The sequence below is a fragment of the Osmerus eperlanus genome, chromosome 18 (assembly GCF_963692335.1).
Source record: "Osmerus eperlanus chromosome 18, fOsmEpe2.1, whole genome shotgun sequence".
Lineage (NCBI taxonomy): Eukaryota > Metazoa > Chordata > Actinopteri > Osmeriformes > Osmeridae > Osmerus > Osmerus eperlanus.
Window position 1 is genome coordinate 12,833,345 of NC_085035.1, and position 25,552 is coordinate 12,858,896.

The following is a 25,552-nucleotide window of genomic DNA, read 5'->3' on the forward strand; positions in this document are numbered from 1 at the left end:
CGCTCGCAGATCCTCCATAGCCTCACTGGTCCACTGTTTTGATGTCCTCACAGCAGGTTTACAGAGCTTTAATTTCTGCCTGTATGCAGGAATCAGATGGACCATGGCACGGTCAGAGTGACCCAGTGCTGCACGAGGGACGGCGTGGTAGGCTCTACTGACTGTAGTGTAGCAGTGATCCAGAGTGTTCTCTTCTCTGGTTGGGCATTTGATGAATTGTCTGTATTTAGGGAGTTCGTGGCTGAGATTACCTTTGTTAAAGTCGCGGGGTACTATAACAAGGGAATCCGGGTTTGCTCGCTCCACACTCAGAATCTGGTCGGCGAGCATGCGTTGGACCTCTTTAACCTGTGGACCCGGTGCCATGTAAACTCCGACCAAAATGAGTGACGCAAATTCTCGTGGCGAGTAAAAAGGTTTACAGTTTATAAAAAATGATTCCAGATCCGGAGAACAATGATGCAGAATCACTGTCACATCTACACACCAGCCACTGTTGATGTAGAAACAAATACCACCGCCTTTGGTTTTGCCGGAGAGTGCAATGTCCCGGTCAGCTCTCACGAGTTGAAAGCCTGCCAAATGTAATGCGGTGTCCGGGATCAAATCGCACAGCCATGTCTCCGTGAAGCACAAAACCGAAGATGAAAGAAAGTCTCTGTTTTTCACCATCAGTAGCTGAAGTTCGTCCATTTTATTGCACAGTGAACGTACGTTGGAGAGGAAAAAACTTGGAAGCACTGTTCGGATTCCACGTCTGCGTAGCTGAACTAGCGCTCCTGCTCGCTTTCCCCTTCTTCGGCGTTTCACTGCATGGGCAAAGCCTAGCGCGGGCACTGGCTAGAATTCCCACTAAATCTGCCGCTGGAAGCAGAAAAGTGGGAAATAAATCCACAGGAGTTGTAGTCCTGATGTTTAGAAGTACTTCTCTTGTTAGAGAACCCCGGAAATCTTGGCAGAACACTGAATTAACAGACAAAACAAGACAAAACAGAGCGCACCTAGCAACCGAGGCAGCCATCATCGGCACCATCTTGAAGAAGATGGTGCCGATGAATAAGAAAATTGATTGGTTTATGGTAACTAGCTAGCGATTTGAGTGTCTGGGTACTTTGCCGCCGTAAAAAAACCCAGCTTTCGTTTACATGATAATTAGCTAGGGGCGTTGTCAGCTGTGCCTTAGCATATTTAAGGTGCCTAGCACTGCAGTGGCAGCCTTGTCTGCCAGCCTCGGTGCACGAAGATTCGGTTGAACAAAGACAGGGAGTCTACCTGTGGGAGTCCACCGAGGATGGCCGACGAGGCCGGATCACCTCTTCTGATAAGTATAACCCCATTTGTATTCTAATCCATCTAGAACATATTCATAGCTAGCATGTGTTTCTTCAGCATTCCCGTTCATTACAACACTCACAGACGTAGACGTAGATATGTCACAAAGTATATACGGCCCACTTCTAATCTTAGCCACCTATCCAGATCTTCTCCACCTGCCCACTCTCTTTCTATTGGGCTCTGGAACTGCCAGTCTGCTGTGAACAAGGCAGACTTCATCCCGGCATTTGCATCCCATGCTTCTCTGCACGCCCTTGCGCTGACAGAGACATGGATCCGCCCAGAGAACACTGCAACTCCAGCTGCTCTCTCCGTCAACTACTCGTTCTCTCACTCACCTCGCTCAACTGGGCAAGTTGGTGGGACAGGTTTGCTTCTTTCCCCACATATTAAATACACATCCACCTCACTCTCTGTTACTGCCAAATCATTTGAACACCATTATGTGATGCTAACTGATCCTATCGAAGCATTTTTAGTTGTCCTCTATCGCCCACCAGGGCCGCTAGCTGACTTTGTGGAGGAGCTGGACATGCTCCTCAGTGTCCTCCCGGATGATGGAACACCACTGATACTCCTTGGGGACTTCAACATCCACCTCGAAGGAACGCAGGCCGTCGACTTCAAGTCTCTTCTGACTTAATTCGACCTGAAGCTGCTGAACACACCGGCGACCCACAAGGCAGGAAAGCAGCTCGACCTCATCCTGACACGTAACTGTATCACTGACTTAACCTCTGTAACCCGACTACACATTTCTGATCACTCCATGCAATTCTCTGTCTCTCTCCCTCCAACCCCTACTACCTCCCCTCCCCTCGTAACTTTCCGCCGAAACCTCCGCTCCCTATCCCCCTCCCATTTCTCCTCCATTGTAACATCCTCCCTCCCTCCCATTGACGAGTTCATGTCCCACCCCACCGACACTGCCACTAACACCCTGTTATCCACATTAGCTGCATCACTCGACACTCTCTGTCCCCTGTCAACCAGGCCTGCGCGATCTTCTCCCTCCTGCCCGTGGCTCACGGATGTTATTCGTGAAGAACGGTCCATCCTTCGGGCAGCCGAGAGGAGATGGCGCAAGTCCAAAGACGGTCTGGACCTTGATAAGTATCACTCCCTCCTCAAATCCTTCTCTGCCCGCATAACTGATGCTAAAACTAGGGCTGAACGATTAATTGCGTTTGCGATTAATATCGCGATGGGACAGAACGCGATTTTGTAATCGCAAAGGCTGCGATTTTACTTTGGCCTCAGGCTCAACAGAACCTGAGACTACAGCCAGCCTTTAAAAAAAAGATGCTGCGCAGTGTCAAGCATTGTGTAAAACCTGCCTGGCTAACGTATATTTCCGACTGTCTCCACAGCGCAAGTTATTTTTCCGAAACGGTAGCTATAGCTAGCTAGCTTTAGTTAAGAAAGTGCAACTAAAGCTTACGTTTCTAGTTTAACTTTGATTTACCAAAATATTTTCGATGAGGTAGGCTACAGGCTATGTTCTCCTTAGTTTTTCTGAACTTTGTGTTATGTTGCTAACTGGAGATAAGTAGGCTAGTATATATCTATATTAATGATTAATAATACATCATAATAATCGCATATTAAGTCGCAATTGCAAATTAATCGCGATTATCTTATTTTCCGAAATCGTTCAGCCCTAGCTAAAACCTACTACTTTCTGAACAAAATTAACTCTGCCTCAAACCCTCACAAACTTCTCTCCACATTCTCCACCCTTCTTAACCCCCCACCCCCGACGACTTCTCCTCTCCATTAGCAGTCGGTTCCCTGAACCCACCTTTCCTACCCACTCAACCTCTATGACTGACCCAACTAAATTTCTAAACGCTTTCTCTCCCCTGTCCGAGGCAGAGATTTCTAACCTCATTCTCTCTCATCGCCCCACCTCCTGTCCCCTTGATCCAGTCCCCTCCCCTCTCTTTCAAACCATCTCTCCCTCCATCATAACTTTTCTTCTCCATGTCCATAACTCTTCTCTTACTTACGGAACCTTCCCCTCTGCCTTCAAACAGGCCAGAGTTAGTCTTCTACTCAAAAAACCCTCCATTAACCCAGCTGTCCTCCAGAACTACAGACCGGTATCACTACTACCCTTCTTTTCAAAACAATTGAACGCGCTGTATCTAACCAACTGTCAAACTTCCTCTCTCAGAACAACCTGCTTGACCCCAACCAATCAGGCTTCAAGACTGGCCACTCCACAGAAACTGCCCTCCTGTCAGTCACCACTGCCCTCCAGTCTGCCAGAGCGGCTTCGAGGTCATCCGTCATCATTCTGCTGGACCTTTCTGCAGCGTTTGATATGGTTAACCATCAAATCCTGCTGGCCAGAATTTCTGAGATGGGCATCACTGGCACTGTACTTCAGTGGATCTCATCCTACCTGTCGGGAAGATCCTACCAGGTCTCCTGGGGAGGCAAAATGTCAGGCCTCACCAGCTCTCCACTGGTGTCCCACAGGGATCCGTCCTTGGACCCCTCCTCTTCTCCCTCTACACCACCTCGCTTGGACCAATCATCACCTCCCATGGCTTCTCCTACCACTGCTATACTGACGACACGCAGCTGTACCTGTCGTTCCCCCCCGACTGATCCGGGGATCTCAGCTAGGATCGAGGCCTGCCTCACAGACATCTCCGCCTCTCTCTCCCTCACAGCCCACATTGCTGCGGTCTCCCGGTCGTGTAGATTTACCCTCTACAACATCCGGAAGATCAGGAGATACCTATCTGAGCATTCCACCCAGCTGCTAGGCCAAGCACTTGTCCTCTCGAAGTTGGACTACTGCAACTCGCTGCTCGCCGGTCTCCCAGCATGCGCAACCTGCCCTCTCCAGAGGATTCAGAACGCGGCGGCCCGTCTGGTCTTCAATCTACCCAGACGCTCCCATGTTACCCCGCTCCTCATCTCCCTCCACTGGCTTCCCATCACGGCCCGTATCAGATTCAAGACTCTGGTACTGACCTTCCGAGCGGTGAATGGGACTGCACCCGACTACATCAAGTCTCTCCTCCAGCCTTACCCCCCCCCCCCCCCCCCCCCCACGGTCTTATTCTGACAACCGTCTGGTGGTCCCACCGCTCTAGAGCGCCCGGTCCCAACACAAGCTCTTCTCCTGTCTGGCCCCCCAATGGTGGAATCAACTCCCCACCTCCATCAGGGACACTGACTGTTTCCCCACCTTCAAGAAAAGGCTCAAGACGCACTTGTTCCGGGAGTACAACGGCACTTAGGAATGCTTGGCTGGACCTGATGTTAGTTTCCTCCAGGATCACAATGACTCGTATTGAGAGACTTGTTGCTCTTGTTGGTTAGTTGTAACGGTTTCAAATTCTTGTACTCGCTGTGAAATATTTTACTGTTGATTGTTTTTTCTACAGGTACACTCTTGCACTCTTGTGGGGAGTTTCATGTTGTTTAATTGTAACTTGTTTAACTGCATGCTCTTATGGTTCTTCCCTTTGGCACTTATTTGGTTTTCCACAATGTATGCTTCATGTTTTGGCTGCTCGCAATGTTTGGGGCTATCTCGTTGTTATGATCAGTGATCTATGCTCTTCTGTAAATCTCTCTCTTGGAAGTCGCTTTGGATAAAAGCGTCTGCTAAATGCATAAATGTAAAATGTAAATGTAATTTATGCGTCGTTGCTAACGTGTGCTGACGTTATGACGTAGGCTAGCACTGAGTTCCCTTGTGCGGCAAAAGGCACTTTTAGCCACAAAAACGTTATAACCTCCTAAACTGTACAACGGAACGTAAATAAAAATACAAGCAACGCAATCGCAAACAACACAAACCTTTTGACACCGGCCTTGTCTATGTAGTGCAAATATTGAGGGATCCTTAGGGGTGTGAAAAGAATACAAATTAAGGAGGGCAATTGGGGAAATTGTAGGGTGTGCTTGCTTGCGTCAGGTGGGTCCGTCCCCTTAAGTTTTACTCCTCTAGTGAAAAAGTATTTAGCTCATATTGCATAATTCATTAAGAACCCCCTTTGAAACAAGTTACTGTAATGTAGCCATCTGTTTGTGGGTTCATTTGACAACACTTTCTGTTGTGTAAATGATGATATGCAGACACAGTCTTTAAGCACAACATGTATTTTACTGCTTCTCTTCTTGACATAGCATTCGAACACCCTTCACTTACTTTTCCTCACGCTTGTCTTAGCAACACGCCTACGGCAACTCCCGAAGGACAAAACACCCCCTTTCCCGTTACACATAGAAAGGTCCGTCACAGTAACAACGTTGTCACCGGCAGTATTTCAGATGGAATCGCGATTCAAACTGTACCATCTGCTAACTGAAAATATGCCCCCAAAAGCATAAATAAGCTTGACATCCATTTAGGGAGAATTGGCTCATTCAAAAGAAGTTTGCTACTAGGAAGCTATTTGCGGTGGCTAGCCAAACTTCACTGAGTGAGGGGATTGTTTGAAAGCGCCGGAAATTAGAAAGTTTCTTTTGACATAAAGTTTAGGCTGTGGCACTGAAGCCAGCGACGCACCACACAAGCTTGAGTTTAAATACATTATTTAATGTTACATTACTTATTATTACATGCACGTCTTGATTTGCTTAAATGTATGATGCTGCTAGTACACCACGGCACGATACGATACTCGCTGTGCAACAGCACATCTATGCGCGTTGTATCCATGTGTCATTGCTAACGTGTGCTGACGTTGTGACGTTGGCACTAAGTACCCTTTGTTGACACAAGGCACTTTTTGCCACAAAAAGTTAAAGATCCTGTAAAGTAAATTCCATGTTTTGCTTATAAGTACATTATATACGTGTGAAATGAGTTCCTGAAAGCATGTGGAAAGCGCTAAAACTTTGTCGCACTGAAATGTGGAGTTAGACCGAAGAACAGTTTCTCTTCTGTTTTCAGATCAGGTTTTAATGGGCGGAGCCAAAAAACTACCTATCAATGTCATTTTTTTTACCTATCTACGTCAGATCACTGAATGGCTCCTCCTGCTGTACTGTTATTGTAGCCTACATCAGCTAGCTAGCTTCAGGATGTCTCCCACCACCCGCAACTGCATCTTCCCTGGATGCAAGAACTCCAGCCGCGCTGCAACGCTATTTAAGTTCTCTATTGATAATGAAAGGAAAAATAGGTGGATAGATTTTGTGAAGAGCCACGCTCATGGAAAGCTTCGGATAAACTCCAACAGCCGCCTCTGCACTGACCATTTCACGGCGGACAGTTTTAACATGGACCAGAGACAGACGGGGTTCACCAACACACGGCTTCTCTTTCAGCGCTGAGACGTACCGAGCATCGCCCCTCCGGCCGTTCATCCTCCGGTCGCACCTGGACCATCCACCGCAGCCAGCAGTTCATCACTCAGTTCTGTGTGCTTGTTATAATTATACTAGATAACTTTTCCAGAGGTATGTCTGCTATGAGTTAGTGCACACTGCTAACTTGATATTAGGCTACTCGGTGTAGAATGATGGTATTTTGGTCAAATGGTAGCTAATGTGCTAGAAGTAGTTGGAGAGCTCACTGCCTGCTGTCTCTGGTGTCCATTTTTACTGTTACAGCTCAGGGGAATATTTCATTTATATGCATCTGTATGTTTCACTCATTGAACAAATAAATTCTAATTCTATACTGTTTTGTTCGGCTTGACGTAGCCTGGGTCGTAGCTTACTTGAGAGAGGCGGCGCCTCGAGGGGGCGAGCTTCAGCTCCTTCAGGCGACACGCCCCCCCAGTCTCAAGCACAGAAGACTGCTGATTTTCTTACAATTTCAAAGCCTAATTTAACATACTTGTCTGTGTTTTTTTTCATTCAAATTTGGATGGGTAGTTAATAAAACATTATTCACGTGGTGTGGTTAACTTAAAACTCGTTTTTAATTCCACTTTACAGGATCTTTAAGTTCAGCCTAAACCGTGCAACGGAACGTAAATAAAAATACAAGCAACTCAATCGCTACCAAGACTAAACTTTTGACACCAACATTGTTTATGTAGTCCAAATATTGATGGATCCTTAGGGGCGCAAAAAGAAACAAAAATAATAATAAATATATATGAGAGAACAATGGTTGTGCTCGCCGAAGGCGTGAGCACACCCAATTAGCAACAGTAAGCACGTATAACCTAAGGACATCAACAAGAGGACCTGTAGTGGATATATAAGTAGCTGCATCTGTGTGTGTATAATTATTTACATTATATATTTACATATATACATTAATTTTCCATTACTTGGCCTACATGCCGTATGGAATCATCAGGCCTTATATTTTGCACTCCTGCATTATAGGGACCATTAAGGACAATGAAAGTACTTTAAAAAATGTCCCTCCTTTTCTCCTTTTTGTCCCACACCCTTCACATCCAGCAATGACACAGAAATAGTAAAGTTTGGTTGGAGTATGTGATATTCTATAACCTGACAAGGTTATAGAATATAACAGATGTTTTTTTTACTAGGTACCATCTGGAAAGTCATCCTTGGAAACAGTTTGGAAAAGTGCAGGTACCTAAAAAAAAAGATTGGATGAACCATCTGTTCATCACCTTCTATCACAGGTTAACTTCAACAAAACCCATAGCTGCCTGCAGTTTGTCATCATAGGGCACTGATTGGTCCGAACCACTGTGGTTTGGGCACAGATGTATAACTTTGAGCTTGGCAAGATGGATTCTCGCATGGTCATGATCTCGCAAATCCAGCTGTCTCAGAAGGTTAGATATAATAGCCCTCAACTTATCAAAACATGCTATTCATCATAAGTCTTTCCAATTGTTCTTGCACATCATCACTTTCACATACTGTGCTAAAATTCAGCAAAATTACAAATAACTAGAGAGTGAATCATTTATGGGGAAATTGTGAGGTGTGTTTGGTGTTTTGCAGCTGGGGCATTTTTTTGTTTGTTTTTATTATATAACCTCCAAACCGATTGTTTAAACTAAAGCAGCTTGCCCACTGCCCCAACAAACTCCAACAAATCCCAACATTCTAAAGTTGGCAGTTGTTGGTACCTGGCAGGTGACTGTCTTTAGAATGTCCAGTAAACCAACTGCCAGCTCCACACTGCTTAGACAGTAACCTACCTTTTCCAGCTAGCTTTTTCAATTGTGTGTTGTAGTATCATTTTAAGATGAATGAGGTTGATACCTTGCTAAATGTAGCCAGAGTCATGTTGGTCTACCTGGCCTACAAAGCTTCAAGGAGGATTCAGGAGAGACAACAACCAAGACGGCTGAGGAGGAGATGGTGTAAACCCTGGACACTGCGTCGTGGGGAGCAGGGAGCCTATCCAAATTTATGTAGGGAGCTTAGGTCTGAAGACACCCCGGCTTTTGCGAACTTCGCCCGTTTTGCACCTCAGGATTTTGATCAATTACTCAACCTGGTTAATCCACTAATAAGAAGAAAAAACACAAAATTTCAGAGACTGCATTACTCCTGGTGAGCGTCTGATGGTGATATTACCATTTTTGGCAACTGTTCTTTGATGTGTACATAGATGCTTAGTTGAGTGCGTTGCGTTTGTTTTTTTATCTGTTTTTGTTTGTGATGTAATTGTTTATGTTTATCTATTTGTTTTGATATTTTATTGTGATTTAATTGTACAGCGCTTTGGTCAGCGTGAGTTGTTTTTAAATGTGCTTTATAAATAAATTTGACTTGACTTAGGCTACCTTGGCAGTACTGCTTACTAGGCCAACAGCAAGATGGATAATAACAAAATGAAAGTGTAGTCACAATAGTACATTACAAAGATGCCAAAACACACAAATTATCAAATAATTGGACATGTTTAATAAATAGAATAAATAATGAATAAATAGCCAGAGAGAAATAGGGAGAGAGAGAGAGACAGAAAAGAGCAGGGCAGAGAAGAGAATAGGGAGGGAGAGAGAGAGCGAGCTGAATGCCCTCCTTCACAAACACACACACTCACAATTAGCCTTCGGAAGGTCCATATGGATGGTTGGGTGAACGAGGGTTATAAATGAGCCAACCTATTTCGCATTGCACATATCGAAAATACCATGGATCTAGTTGTTCCATTGCTCTTAACTCATGTTCAAGGTATTGGCAGTAAGATGTAATGTGGTCTTGTTGCTTCACAGCTGCACTCTCAGTGAGAGTGCGCAGTGTACAATTGATAGCCTCAAGCATTTGTAAGTCTCTGTCTTGAGACCTCTTATACGAGGTGTAGAGAGTGGGGGTGTGAAATAAGATGTACTGGCAGTTTCCTCCTCTCTTTTTCCCATCAACTGCCGTCACATCAGGGTCTTCAGAGCTGATGATGATAGCGGTCTTAGAGCTATCTTCACCCCCAATCCCTTCCAATGGTGCATCGTCCGTTTCAGTTGATGTATCCTGCTGACAGAAAATATTGACATTACCCATGTGTTTTTTAATATCCTTTTTGTGCCTCAACACAACATCTGAGTGGTTAGAGATTGCAGAAGGATTCCAGAAGAACTGTCAGTTTCCCCACTGTCTGGGTGCTTTGGATGGGAAGCATGTTGCCATCAGACCTCCACCAAACAGTGGTTCACTGTATTACAATTATAAACATTTCAATTCGATTGTCCTCATGGCCCTTGTAGACAGTGACTACAAGTTCCTATATGTCGACATAGGATGTAATGGCAGGGTGTCTGATGGAGGTGTGTTCAGGGGGTGTACTCTCCAACAATCACTGGAACAGCAAACAGCCAACATCCCCCCACCCTCTCCCCTGCCAGGATCCCAAAAAATAGTACCACATTATGTAGTGGCTGATGAAGCGTTCCTGCTAAAGCCCTACATAATGAAACCCTATTCAAGGCGAGGCCTTTCTGAGGAACAGAGACTATTCAATTGCAGGCTGTCAAGAGCAAGAAGAGTCGTGGAGAATGCCTTTGGCATACTAACAAACAGATGAGGTGTGTTGTTCAAGACCTTAAATCAAAAGCCACAGGTTGTGGAGAGTATTGTTCTGGCCTGCTGTGCAATGCACAACTTTCTCCGGGAGGAACACAGTATTCTATACGAGATACCTGATACCACCCCTGACTACTGGAGAGAGGATCCTTAGTTACGGCAGGCTGCTCTGCCTGGGTCTACAAATCCCACTCAACAGGCCAAAAGGATCAGGGAATTCCTAACAGAATATCTAAATTCTGATCATGTATATGTGTAATGGTCTCTAGTCTTTAAATGTGTGCTTTTGAATGTGAATACATTCTTACACAAGAGACAAGTTTGATTTTGATGGCCTTTTTCTCATATGGATCTCAAGGAACTTCAGCTTCTGCACCATCCAGGACTGACATGGTGTGACGAATCCATCACTGCCCGATGGCTTGGCCTTTAGGTAGCGACTGTTTACTGTGTTCTCATCGTTTCCATTTTTGCTTTGACTGCATTTCCTGTAACATACAGTAGATTGAGACTAAATTAACAACAACATAGGCTTAGGATTTTTTTCTGATTAATCATTATTATCCACACAAATGCTTTGTTGCATTTCTCAATACACTGATACTTGTAGCCTACTAGATCAGGGAGAACCTTTAGCATTTCTCAATACACTGCTACTTGTAGCCTACTAAATCAGGGAGCAGTGAACCATAGTCTACTAATGAAACAACCGTGTTAGCAACTAGTTAGATCTCTCTTTATCTCTCCCTTGTACGTCGCTTTGGATAAAAGCGTCTGCTAAATTACTAAATGTAAATAGGTTATCTTCTTAACAGATTAACATGGTAGAACTAGCTAGCTACTCACCAGTAGTCTCCAGTTTTTCTGCGATGTTTCTCATTGCGGCACTTTTGCTGTCTTGGTTGGAGTATGCCTGACTCCTAACGTATGGTGACCAGACGTCCTCTTTTACCCGGACATGTCCTCTTTTCGAGACCTAAAAAATGCGTCCGGCAGGGATTCCAAAATTGTCCGGGATTTTGCCTCGTCGGATATTTGTGTTTCTCTGGGTCTTTCACAAACTATTACGCCCGTTAATTTTTGGAAAGGGAATCTATGGAATGCCGAGTTAGTCAAAATTAAATAAATAAATAGGTAAATAAATAGATAAATACATACATAAATAAATATGGCTATGAAATAAATTCTGAAATTAAAAAAAGATGGCAATAAATATATAAATATAGCATTATATAAATACATTTATTTATTTCAAAATGATCATTTATTATTTATTACAAAATGTATTTATTTCATGGGACTTTTGTTTCCTAACGCCACATATATTTCCGAGCACCACATTTATTTCTGGCATCGCATCCTGGCCTTATAGATCAAATTATCAGCATGGCTTGTCAGGATATATTATTTTGGCACACATTGTAGATTTTGTAGAGGTACTTGGGCGGATAAGTGCTCTACAGAACATAGATATTGAAGTCTTAAATAGTTTGAGACTTATCAAGCACTGTTCGTGCGCAAGATGTACAGGTAGTGGGGGGTGATTAGTGCCAGGTAGCTAACACAGCTAGTAACCATCGCTACGCCTAACAAAGAAGACAATAACTGCCATAAGTAAGTATGCATACTTATTATTCATGAAGATTGCATAGATTCAAAATCATGCAACAAATGTATGTTGTATACTTTTTAATCTATGCAAACCTCCTACGCCAACAAAAAGCTAGCTAGGCCTATCTGCTGGCACGGGTGGTCTGTAGCCTATACATACTTGAGAAGTGAGTTTTGCTAATTCACACTGGATACAACTGCATAGATTATAAAGCATACGGCATACATTTGTTGCTGCTCATTTACACTTCAAAATACTAACAGTGAAGTGTAGAATGAAACAGAGTTCTCTTCTCATTTGTCTTAGTGTAAAGGCAAGGGTGATATGTGGCAGCCTCACTCAAAACTAATAAATTGGGAAAATTGTGGCAATTTCGCAATTGCCACAATTTTGGTTGCATATGATCCCCAAATGTAATCTGTGCGACCTCAAAAATTATTTTTGAGTGTAGCAGACTACTTTTACATAATTCACTGGACAGGTTCAAGTGGACACTGCATCTTTAAGGGCGCAGTGAGCTATGGGCTACGTTGTGGTAGCTAGCTATGTTTTCTGTTCATAAGTATTGTCTTTGAAGGCCAACTTGAATAAACAACACAAAAAGCTTTGGGCCAACTCTGGCAGACTTGCTCCCTCCTCCAAAAAATTATTAAATTAAAATAGATAACATATATAGCTGCAAGCAGCGATGCGGGTTCCTCTGCAAAATGGCTAAATATTATACACATTTACATTGTAGAAGGTTAAGAGTTGGACAACAAGAGAGCAAAACGACTTCATGTTTGGCCAACAACAATAGGCTGAATGGGGATTTGAACTTATGAGCATAAGGTTACAAGTCAGTCTCTCTATCCTCTCTGCTACATACCAACTGTTGAGATATTGCGCATGGTACTTCAGAATGATAATAAGGTTTTAAAAACCATCAGTCAAAATTATATTTGATTTATTGACACAAAGATATTGAGGCAATGTGTACATTTACATAAATACACCCCTTTCTGCCATTTTGTCAGAAAGGAATGTTTCAAGTCGATTGGATCTATTGTTCATGAGGAGAATGGTTTTGAAGGTTGTACCAAATTTGGACAGTACTGCAAAATCTATCACGGCGGACCTTATGGGTCCTTGAGGCTCTTCACGGAGAAGAGGAAAAATAAATAAAATAATAATAAGAATTCTAACAAAAACAATAGGTTTCCTCCTACCGGAAGAACCCTAATATAAGTGTAATTTGCAGGGCGCACATGTGCGAGTAGTTGTAAAAAATTATTGCACGGTCTCAAAACTATGGTCGCAAAAAGCGACCATTTGGTCGCAATCTAGATCACTGGCTAAGCAGGTAGTAAATTGTGTGATTTGGGATTTGTGACTGTGGCTAGCATTAAAGTGAAACTGAATTGCGATTAGACACAGTGATATTATAATAGTATACATTTAATGACATAAAAAAATATATAACATACAACTGTATGCTATATTCTATAAATAATCGAAATCTCTAGTGTAAATTATGTACTTAAAAATAATTGGGCGCCGCCATGTTTAAATGACGTATACAGCTGACGTCACGAGAATGGTTGCGATCAATTTCAACCCGCCAAACTGAATTAAAAAATTGAAGAAGATCGACCCATCATAGCTATCCCTGTTCATCCCATGGCGTATGCTTTTGAACCAATATGTAATTATGTTCCCGCAGGGCCGCAGTTGTTCCATATGATGCAGTAGATGTGGTTTTGTCGGAAGATATAAATATAGTTAAAGGGGTGATTGAATGGGTTTTTGGGGTATTTCACACTATTCCTTTTTTGTAGGGTATATTGTAGGGTTACGGCTAAGAACAAGATGGACGAGAATCAGAGTGTAAGTAGCTAATGTGAATCACGGATGTTTATGTATACAGTGTTTCCCCTACCATTATATTATGGGGGCGCCCCACCCGCCCAATGGCACCCCCCGCCGCCCCTGGAAGGTCAAGTTAATTATTATTATATAGCGCCAGATCACAAAATAAGTCATTTAAGGTTACCTTTCCTATAAAACAGGTCTATAGTTTGGTCTTTTATTAAACAAACTAAGTGGCCTTATGTTATTTATCTTATTTACACAACGGCATGTCATTTCTGTCTCTACATGGTCGGGGAAACACTGGTATAAAACAATTTCTGGTGTCTTGAATTGGACAATAAAGTTAATGTTAGTTAGCTAACTTCAACTTTGCTGTCGAAATAATTTCACGACACTCGAGTGGTTTTCAACGTCAAACAAACTACTTGATTAGTTAGCTAGCATTCAGTAGTTAGAGCACTAGCTAGCTACACACAATCATTTGTTAGCTTCAAAAGGGGTGATTGACTGGGTTTTCTGGAAATTTCACACTGTTCCTTAAGGTCTCCGAATAGGGTATGTAACATTGGTTGGGCTGAAAATGGCCCGGGTGCTGTTCTATGCCCCCTGATACTTCCAGTGAATTTGTCCCGGGAAAAAATGCTAGGTTTTCTCCTTTTATGGTATGCTCATGAATATATAGATGAGCTGCGCGCTGATTGGTTGGTTTACAACGAGTGAAGCTGCTGAGCAAAGACGCAACACGGCCAACAGCACTCACTGAAACATCGAAGGTGGAGACTTGAAATAAAAACGTAAAAATACATCTATTGTGTCTACACAACACTGTTTTCAACAGATTGACTAGATATCATTTGAAATGATTACGTTAGTTGTTTACACTTCTGTTGTCGAAACAAACTATTGTGATTCAACTCAGCTTCAGCTCGCTCTAGCTATCTTGCTGAAAAATAGATCTGGACAAAGATGCATCTTGAATTGTAGATTTACATGACAACACAGGTTATTTATTTGAATGAAACACATTTACATTTAGTCATTCAGCAGACGCTCTTGTCCAGAGCGACTTACAGTAAGTACAGGGACATTCCCCCAAGGCAAGTAGGGTGAAGTGCCTTGCCCAAGGACACAACGTTATTTTGCACGGCCGGGAATTGAACCAATAACCTTCTGATTAATAGCCTGACTCCCTAACCGCTCAGCCATCTTACCCCCCCAGTCAACACAGTCAGGAACATGAAATAACGTTAGCCCCATTGCCAATAAACTAGGCTAAATTATACCTATGCACATTCTACCTATGCTCTTGCGTTAGCAAGCTAAACTAGTTTACATGCCTACAGTCTAGGTGTTTTCGCTATCTAGCTGTTCTTGCATTCCTTGCAAAATAGCATTAATAAATAGGGATATTCCCATAGATAAACATCAGCGTCTAGTGTCTTGTTCTTTGGGAAGATGGTGAAAAGTGTCAGGATTCCCGGTACAGCCTGGAACACATTTACGGCGCTCCATTTCAATATCTTGAAAACTTATTAACTTTCTTATTTGTAATTCCAGTGGAAGTACAGAGCAGCGCGCAGCTAGCTAAAAAAGTGTCGGAGATCTACGCGACCTCCGTTTATGTTCCTGGACCAGAAAACCAGAGGGCGGGTAAATTTCAATTTTGGGGCATGACAAAGTTGATGCTGCAACAACTTGTGACGTCACAAGTTGCACTGTTTCAAAAGCTAGCGTTTGCAAGTTGCAGTTTCAAAATAGTAGTGAGAAGTAACATTTTGATAGGAAAGAGGTTTCAATGGACTTTGAGGTTCACTGTAAGTCTATTTTACACGCAAAACTGTCATTTTTCAACTATGACAAGGTAAAATCGGTTTTGCAATCAATCGCCCCTTTAACACTGACAGGTTGAACAACACAGAGTGGTGTACTTGTACTTGTCGTAACTGCACGACAATGCCAACAGAGACAGAATCGATCTGATCAAAGAGGCAGACCTGAATGACCTGGGTGTTGGTGGTCCACCAAAATTATCGTTCATCATTGAGCACAGGCTCTTCCCCATGCTGTGTGAAGAGAAATACTTTTTATTATATGTTAGCTTATCATAGGTGTAACCTATTATCTTAGTACTTATATGTCATTCTATGCCAGGTTGCCTTGCGTTGTCTTGTCCTTAGAATTTCAGTGCTCGGTCTGACCCTGTGTTGTTCTGTGCATCTGACCATAAAAGACTCAAACTTGAAAGTTTGGAGCGCCCTATAAATAGCTGGTAAGTTTCAGTTACTAGTAACCTTCAAGTTGTGTGTAACATGCTCACTGGTTGAGTTGATAACTTGTTCGCTAGGTTAAACATAACAAACTACAGTGTAGGAAACGTTACGGACCTAGCTTGGTGCGTTATTAGGCTACAATCATATCTGTGAATTTAGGAGCTAGAGCTACCTATGTAAAAAATGCCAGTGTGTGTAGCGTTAGCGTAGCGTATTTAAAAGCGTATTTAAAAGGTTTAAAATTATAATCCACTTCGGTATAGTGATCACTCCAAACTATGAATCCGGGGGCAACTGGTGGGCTTTGGCGCTATAGCTACAAGCCATTTTCGTAAAACCGGTTGCCGTTTGGGTAGGACATGATAGTGAATGCCTTCTGTCCTGTAAAATTAGTTTGTACAACCTGCTATACAATAAGATCCTACTTTGCACCTTGTTTTAGCTGGTTCGTTTGAAGCCATTTCTACCTCTGTGTTCTCCCTGAAAATCTGTCAATGTCAATCTTGATGACTGCTACCAGCTGTCAGTCACAGTACCTAACGATTCTCGTGACGTCATAGACATGACGATTCAAAGATGGCCACGCCCTGTAGTTAAGTATTAAAGTTTAAAACGTTTGTATTAACAAATGGAAAATGTTGCTCTTTTAGTTGTCAGATAAAGTTTTGTGATCTTATTTTAATAATAATATCAGCCGTACTTCATAAATCAGTTCAGTTCAACTTTAATTGCACTTTGCCACAAAAACTTACCTTCCAGATAGTAATAGGAACGCATTCCAGAAAGAGACACACATTTTTACCATGTCCATGCAGTGACATGACCGAAGACCGATGGAGGAGTTAGGGTGGGAAATAATAATAAAGAGTAAATATATCTGAGATAAAAATAGCATGCCCTGCTGATAACAAGCATACTAATTTGGCATGTTTTTTATCATAGCATAAACTACCCATTATTTCTTCCTTAGAAATTTTGTCTGGTGTGAATGGGCTGACACTCCATACTTTGCTTCCAAGCCTAGGTATGGCTTTCTCATTGGCACAAACTATAGGGCATTCAATTAAATCCTAATACTATTACAATACTGTTTACTTTGGTGTGGGACACACTCACATAGGCCCATAGCCCAGTTCCAAGGAATAACTTGAGGGCCTGACTTTTCCCGCTGTTCCTCCCCAACACCCTACCCCTTCCTCAATACACACACACTAATCCCTCGTTTTGGTCTGTCAGAGCGTCTGTTACACAACATGATGTTAAGCCCTTGGCCTGGAGTCTGGCCAGCAGATGTGGAGCAGAGATAGCGTCTCCCACAGCGTTTTGTCAATGAGACAAAACTGCTGTGGGAGTGAGGTCATTTCCCACTGGGGCTACAGCACTGACTTTCATGCCCTCAATTAAAGACTTAAGATACATTGCCTTCTATCAGCACTGGTAACTCATATGAGTGAAAGAAAAAAACAACACCTAGACCTTTTCTTTGAGGTTAAAAATATGGTCTGTACAGTATGTTCTACAGCTTCATGTGATGCTTTTGCCAACATTGGGGTTTTCCTAAACAGAAAACAAATAACTGTTTTTGATCCTATGCCCACATGGCAGTTTTAAAGGTCAAAGCACAAACACGCATACCATATTATGAAAGACCACTTCTTGGTGTTTCAACCTCCTACTTGATTTCCTTTGTTACCGCTCTCTCTAGAGGCAGACGCTCAAACAGAGAACAATTTAACCGCAACCAGACATATTGATAGATGGTTAGACAGACTGATACAAAAAGGCCTAGCCAAAGACACTGACAACGCAATGTACACATTGCAAGGACCATATTTTTTATTAACAAACCCTCACCTTGGATGAACATGCATAAATTGTGGTAAAAACTGAAAGTACTGAGTCCATGTTCCAAGTATCCAGTACTCACCTTCTTGGTCTTGACAGTGGAGTGGCAACAATCCCCTCCGTCATAGTTACAGAATGCTCTGTTGTTGACTGAGTCACAATAGTTGTCTCCCATGAACGGCTGAAATCGAGACAGGCAGAAAAGGATGAGAATACAAATGACAAAATTACAGGACCAGGAAAAATACACCGTAGACATTATTTAAACTTTGCAATTCGTAAAAGAATGCAGGCATTTTAACCTATTTCTAGTAATGATCTCTAATGTAAGTCCAATTTGTCTAGTTTATGTATGAGTTGACAAATGTGGGTTTAAACAGTAACAGCCTATACTTTTAGCTCAAACCTTTTTTTTGTTTGTTTAGTACACTCAAAGCAGATTTGCTGAATATTCCTCATAGTTTTCCCTTTATTCCACTGTGAGCTTTTAAGCAATGAGAGGGCCAGGCGTGTAAACCGAATAGAGGACACTTTAACATTAGAAGTGCCCGGACGGTTTCAGCCGCAGTAAGGGGTCAAATGACCCATGAGTCTTTAAACAGGGATGTTGTTACTGACATGTACTGACACTCCAGTTTCAAGTATGGATGGTGGGTTACGCAAGGGCAGTAGTGCTTATAGAATAATGGTCCGTTGTTAACAAGTAGCTATGCAGGAAGTAATAGGTAGTACTACATTAACATCAAACTTAATACTATTAACTAATATGGAACCAAGATTAACTAAGCAGTACAGTGTTCCCTCTAGGATTTTTTTTTTTGCAGTGGGGGGCAGGTCTGTCCGACCCCCCCCCCCCCCCACCCCCACCCGGCCGAAACAAAGTGCTAACCCTAAGCCTATATTTCGGAGCAGGTTAATGTAATAGTCTAATAGCTAATGTAATATTGCACATATTTTTGTCCTATTTCCCCTAAAGAAGTAAAGTTAGGTTACTCAATGACACATTACAGTCATAAAGTATGTTCTAAATGGCATAAATGCTGCCAATTAATAATTGACGTAACTTATTGTAAATGGTCAGTAGCCTAGCCTATCGATTATGGGGCCACTCGGAAGCATGTACGCTGTCTGCTTCATTTGATCTTGATAGGCTAAGCATTCTGTAGCTAATAATAACAATATACACACTATTTATTAATTAAAACTACTTCAGCATAATAATGCACCTAAAATACAAACGTGAGCAAGGGCAGCAATCGCAATCGAATCGACATGTGCAATTTCGCTAGCAGGGGAAGAATAGCCTACAAACAACGAAAATCACCAGTTAACTTAATTTAAATTAGCAAGAACTATAGACTAATACAATAACAGCCTTAAATTAACTGACAACATAAGTTATACGACTTAGCTCTACAGTTCTCAAGGACGCACACACGCAATCTCAACTGCGCTGTGAAGCGCATGTCCGTGCAATCCTCCGATACGCTTTCTAACAATCACTGCTGATAGACCGCCTAAAATTTTGTACAGCCCTATTTCTGATACCGTGGCGGCAGAAATTTAGAAAAATCAACATAGCGGAAACACTGCAGTAAGTAATAGCAAATTTAGTACAAAGGTAGTTCCTTGGTAGGTATTTGATTATTACTAAATAAATATATCCTCATTGGGAACTACTTGTGAACTATGACCAATTAAGAAAGAATAACCAATGAATTACTAATTACAAAAGTAACATGTCTAAAAAATTAACAATTGTGTTTTTTTTTTATCTTAACATGGTCATAACATTTCAGAAGCAAATCCCAGCCAGTCCATTTTCCACATCCAGTCGACTTGCCTTACACTATACATTAACAACCTATTTGTCCTGAAATCCATGTCATGTTTTCCCTATACATTTGTACTGCACCGTCAATGAGTGAGTTTGGAGCGCGAAATCAGACAGACATTTTTATGGATGGTAAATATCCAGTATTTGGCTAACATAATCCCTTAGATAACGACAAAGTGAATTTCACTAGAATTTCGAATTGTAGAATTTTGATTGCAATACTATACCGCTTGTATGAATGGGACTTTTTACAAGCTAGCCGAAAGCTAGCCTGGCTTTACAGCTAGCAACAACTGTAGCTAGCGTTTTGGGCCACGTTCCTGTTCTCTGAATTGTGTTATCTAGCAAGTTATTTTACAGTCCTGCCATTTGTTCCTTCTTCCTTCATGATTTTCATCCCTTTGGAATTGCGTTGCTGTTGTATTTCGCAGTAGTGCTGGACTCATTAGAGGGCTCCAGACTAACTTTTTGCCTTGGTTGCACTGGTGCACTTAACTTTTTAATTTAGGTGCACCAGCACATTTAGGTGCACCCAAATTTTGCGTTGCCACAATTTCAAGGTCACCTTTTTATCACGCTCCATATAAATTCATATATATATTATGTAATGATCTTAAACAAGAATAAGGTGTAGGTAAATACTTTTTTTATTTGAAGCACAATTATACTGTATATAAACATACAAATCTTTTAAGTGCTTCACTGAGCTGCCAAACTAAAACATTTTGAGCAAAATAAAACATGTAAAAATAGAAAGTGCTACTGTTTAAAAGTGCTTCCCTGAACTGAGACCTAACATTTCATGGCTCAAAATTTTATAGCGGGTCCTTGCATTGAAGGGTTGCCACCTTCAATACTGATGATGTGCCAGTGGTGGTAAATCACAATTTAAAACATGTTTTCATAAAAATATTAAGATTGATACATGGACATTATAAAAATATTTCTGCTATTGAAATCAGTGTGAACAGATGCACTCAGTCTCTCTCTATCACAACTCAAGTGGTCATATCGTCATAGCTGAATACACAGCTATGACGATAATAAGCATAGGCCAACAAAGTTTGACAGTGAGACCACAAAAAATAGGCTTTTGAAGGAACTTGTGAGACCCATATTTTATTAACGTATTAAATTAACAGATCCATAACTTATTAACTTGAAATTAAACAAATGCTTTGATACTCAAAAAGTCTCTTGGAAAAAATAGATATAGTGCAGGAGACTTGCAAATGATCTTCCATGAACATCATGAACATGATAACATCAGTGGACCAGAAGTAGTAGTGTGCAGTATTGGAGCATGTCAAGCATACTTCCTTTTATAAGTGTACTTCTTATTACGTGGGGGTGTATCTGGAGCTGCCTCCGCCATTCTTTCAAATCGACTCTACACCAAGAGACCCGCCTTCCTCTGACTCTGATTGGCCGTGAACCTAAAACAAACCGATCAAACCAACGATGGCAGCGAGTATTACCCAATCAGGGGCAGAATAGGACCAGAGCCATAGAAAAAGAGAGTTGCGACACGCTTTGATCTCGCCGACACGTGATCACGTGGTTCAAGTAGCTCGCTGTAGATCCCCACTGCTGTTAATCTGTTTGAATGGTTTTCAATGAAGCTGGCAAACGGAAGTCGCTTTCTCAGGCAAATGACGAATGAAACAGGCTTGGTTAAAGAAATCCGATATTCTGGCTATCTTCAGCAGACTCGTATCTACAAAAAGTAGTCCTCCCTGACGTTGTTGGTGTAAAATGGAGTGAAATACAACATTGTGAACACTCACTGCCAGTGAAACACAGAGGGAAATAGCTAGAGCTTTTTTTACACGTGTTTCCGCTAGCTCGCTGTAGTTCCAAAAACCCCACTGCTGTCAACCTGTTTGAATGGTTTTCGACGGGACAGACAGCAGCACCATCTCGATTCACGGACATTTTCGGTATATTAACACATAATATCAATTGCAGGGCTCAAAATTAACATTTTTTGGCACTGGCCCCACCGGGCCAGTGGGTTTGAAACTTACTGGCCCCAAGACTATTTTTACTGGCCCCCCCTCCAAAAGTTGTAATTTATCAATTTAACAAAACCAAAGACTTATAAGTTGTGTTTTTGTGTTAACATGTTTAACCATTTATTAAACACTTCCTGGATATAAAAAGAACAAAAATTAAATCACATTTCTAGTGATAAAAAATAAAAGGGTAATAGTCAGCAAAACAATTGACTTTTAACCTCAAACATGACGTGCTCTCTTCCCTGCTGACAGCCATCTCTGCTCAACTCTGTCTGGCTGAAACTGAAACCTCTGGTCCCTCAATGCTAATATATAAAAGCTTCCATAGCATTTCATCAGTATGATACTAAGTACCCAAGTCGACACAATTTTTCTGCTGCAGTTCAATAGCCTGGGGGAACGAGGCGAACGGCTGGCCCGTCTTAATTACGTGATATGCCGTTGTTATAAATCGTGCAATAACACGATCTACATTTAAATTCTCAGCCACTCACTGGCCCCGATCGGGCCAGTGAGTGGCTAGTTTAACTGTCCCGACGTTACTTTTTACTGGCCCCGGGCCATCGTTATTGTCGAGCCCTGAATTGGTTACTGGTGTGTTGTATCATGTATATGTCTGATACTTTATGTATATTACATTAACTTATAATACATAATGAAATATTGTGAAGCAGAGCTAGAAATGGCTATGCTACCTACCATACTGTAACAACTGTACCATACTGTACATACCAAACAGTAGCCTAATAAGGACTATATTGTCCCACTTAACGTTTAACCTTCGACTGTTGAAGTAAATGGGACTTGTTAAACGTTTTTTTATTCATCAGCCCACTTACAATTTACCACATTAACAACACTTATATTTGTAGTACTTTACCAGCTAACCTGCTTCGAACACCTTAATCTGCAATTCATTGTTGCTAGCTCTACTAACTAGGCTAATAAGAGAAGATTTACTTTGTATGCCAACGAACACCAATAACTTGAACTAATTTGACAAGACTATAACCCAATTGACTTCTGGTTATGATACACGTGCTCTCTAGCTAGCTTCAGTAAAAGTGTTGCTTACGTTAGACAGGCTACTAGACCTACAGTCTAGCTCTAACTGCATTTAGAATTTAACAAGCTATAATCTTACGATAAACTTTATCTAAAGCTAGCTATATGAAATACTACTAATAACAATTGATATGTGGTGGTAGAAATATGAAAAAATGCAGGATTTTCATCAACTTAACAGCTAACTTGCTTCGAAGACACTGAAAATGAATGGGGTTGAACGGTGGAAAATACAATGTTTGGAACTACAGGTCGCATGTGACACGCTTTACTTCCTCATTCCTCGATAACAATGGGAGTCTATGGAAGTGTCGCAACTCAATTTTTCTATGGCTCTGAATAGGACGAGTCTTCACAGAATGCGGGTGGGATGATTTGCATGGGATGCTGCATTGAAGACAACTCAGAAAATACGGGACAAACCCCATCCCGTATTGATTCAAAACGGGACGCGCTATTTTATTCTCAAATAAGGGACAATTCCGTATTTTAAGGGACGGGTGGCAACCCTACCAACACCTGTAATGTGGCCTTCTTGCCCTTTGGCCTTGGCTAAACCAGCTTGCCACACTCTCCCTAGCATCAAAATCCTAGCTCCATGGGTTAGCTCCATGGCCCAGCTCTGTAACTCAGGGGTGGGCAATTCATTTTTACAAGGGGCCACATGAGAAACCTGAAATGTGTTGGAGGGCCGCATCAACGATAACTTGAACTTAATTCTGCTCACTATTCATTTTCTCCCATTGTAAAAAACAGTAAAGTATATATTTTGATTAGCTGCTACTGGTTATCAGAAGAATAAGGATATTCTGTAAATATTTATATAAATATCTTAAATTTTGGTGTAGGTCAAATAGGAAAAGACTATAAAAGTAACTAGAGAGGGTACAATTTCTGGGGAAATTGTAGGGTGTGTTTGCTTTCAGATGGGTCCGTTTATTAACTGCTATTTTTACAACTGATATTTCTGTATATTTTATATAAAAATGCCTACTTATTATTTATGAAGATCGCATAGATTTAAAAGCATAGCATACATTTGTTGCTGCTCATGTACAATTCAAAATACAAAAAGTGAAGTGTAGCATGTCCCTGTACTTACTGTAAGTCGCTCTGGATACGGGCGTCTGCTAAAATAACTAAATGTACTGTAAGTGTAGAATGAACTTAACCTATATGACTAAAACATCACCTAAAGTTTTTCCCTTCTACAGTAGTGATATTTTCAAGCATTTAGCCCACTCATTGCATTCATTCAGTAAGAACCACCTTTGAAACAAGTTTTTCTAAGTAACAACGTTCTCACCGGCAGTATTATTAGCTAGATGGAATCGCGATTGAAACAGTACCATCTGCTAACTGAAAATATGCCCCCAAAAAAACGTAAATAAGCTTGACATTTATTTAGGCGGAAATGGCTAATTCAAAAGAAGTTTGCTGGAAGCAATCACTGTCAGTAACAATGCCAAATACGACCATTTGATCTTAGACTAGAGCCCTACACGGTGGAGAAGCTGACCTCAGTAAATTGTGCTACGAGCAAGCTAGCCTAGCTGCTGTTGCTAGCCAAACTTAAGGGGATTGTTTGACTGCGCCGGAAATGAAAAACTTTTCTTTTGACATCAAGTTTAGGCTGTGGCATTGAAGACAGCAACGCACCACACAAGCTTGAGTTTAAATACATAATTTTTTACTTTTTGTTTTTACTTTACATGCAAGTCTTTTACTTGCTGTAAACATGCAAGTCTTGATTTGCTTAAATGTAACCTACATGTGCTGCTAGTACACCACGGCACGATACTCGCTGTGCAACAGCATATCTATGCACGTTGTATCCATGCGTCGTTGCTAACGTGTGCTGACGTTATGACGTAGGCTAGCACTGAGTACCCTTTGTTGACAAAAGGCACTTTTTGCCACAAAAACGTAATTTCAACTTAAACCATGCAACGGAAAGTAAATAAAAATACAAGCAACGCAATCGCTAACAAGATGAACCTTTCAACACCGACATTGTTTATGTAGTCCAAATATTGAGGGATCCTTAGGAGTGGTAAAATTAATAAGAAAGAAGATATATGTGGGAGAACAATGGTTGTGCTCGCCGAAGGCGTGAACACACCCAATTATAAGACCGATCAGTTACACTTGTGAATCCAATGCTCATAACAGCCCTCACCCATGCCGTCATCTGCTTCTATTAAGCCTACCATTCATAAATGTTTTAGCCAACCATTTGCAATAGTTGTAAACTATCAGTCATAATTTGATTTATTTAAAGATGAAGACCCATGTAGACACTGATCAACTATACCGCCCCAGCGGTAGGATACCAATCCTACAAGGAGCATGGTGCAGTACCACGACAAAGAGAAACATCTACAAACAAACAGCTACTACCTCAAGACTGACTACATCAAAAGAGTCACAAATGACGCAGAAGACCATGCTGGCATGGTATTTTCCTGCCTGTCTGACACCCCAATAATTGGGACTTGAAGGCAAAGTTGCTGCCATTCAGGTTCTCCAAAGCCTTAGAGTGGTGTCTCTACAAAGATGTAGTGGGAAAGTTTGGTATGTCAAAGTTGAGTACACCCTATTTACACTGGACACGTCTGCAGCGTATTATGCCTGGGACACACTGGTTGCGAAGTGCCATTGAAGTACCACGAATGGTGCGAGGCTGTTCACACTAGACGCACATTTCTCCGCTCCGGTCAACAAGCCTTTCATCTCCTCTGAGATTTCCTTTTTCACATTGAAAGCTGACATGGTACATAAA

The 25,552-nt window shown here is 41.6% G+C and overlaps 1 protein-coding gene and 1 long non-coding RNA gene across 2 annotated transcripts in view; both read right to left on the bottom strand.

Annotated features, from left to right (window-relative positions):
• The window catches only part of LOC134038990 (pappalysin-1-like), a 267,738-nt gene that overhangs the window by 7,295 nt on the left and 234,891 nt on the right, over positions 1–25,552 (bottom strand). Inside the window, exon 21 of the mRNA XM_062484743.1 lies at positions 17,933–18,031. Coding sequence (XP_062340727.1) covers positions 17,933–18,031 — 99 coding nt within the window. The remainder of the gene's footprint in view (positions 1–17,932; positions 18,032–25,552) is intronic.
• Positions 9,136–11,355, bottom strand: LOC134038993 (uncharacterized). The gene is made up of 3 exons (XR_009932714.1): positions 11,119–11,355; positions 10,583–10,760; positions 9,136–9,726 (listed from the first exon to the last, which is right to left on the bottom strand). It is a non-coding gene; the product is annotated as an uncharacterized LOC134038993 (long non-coding RNA).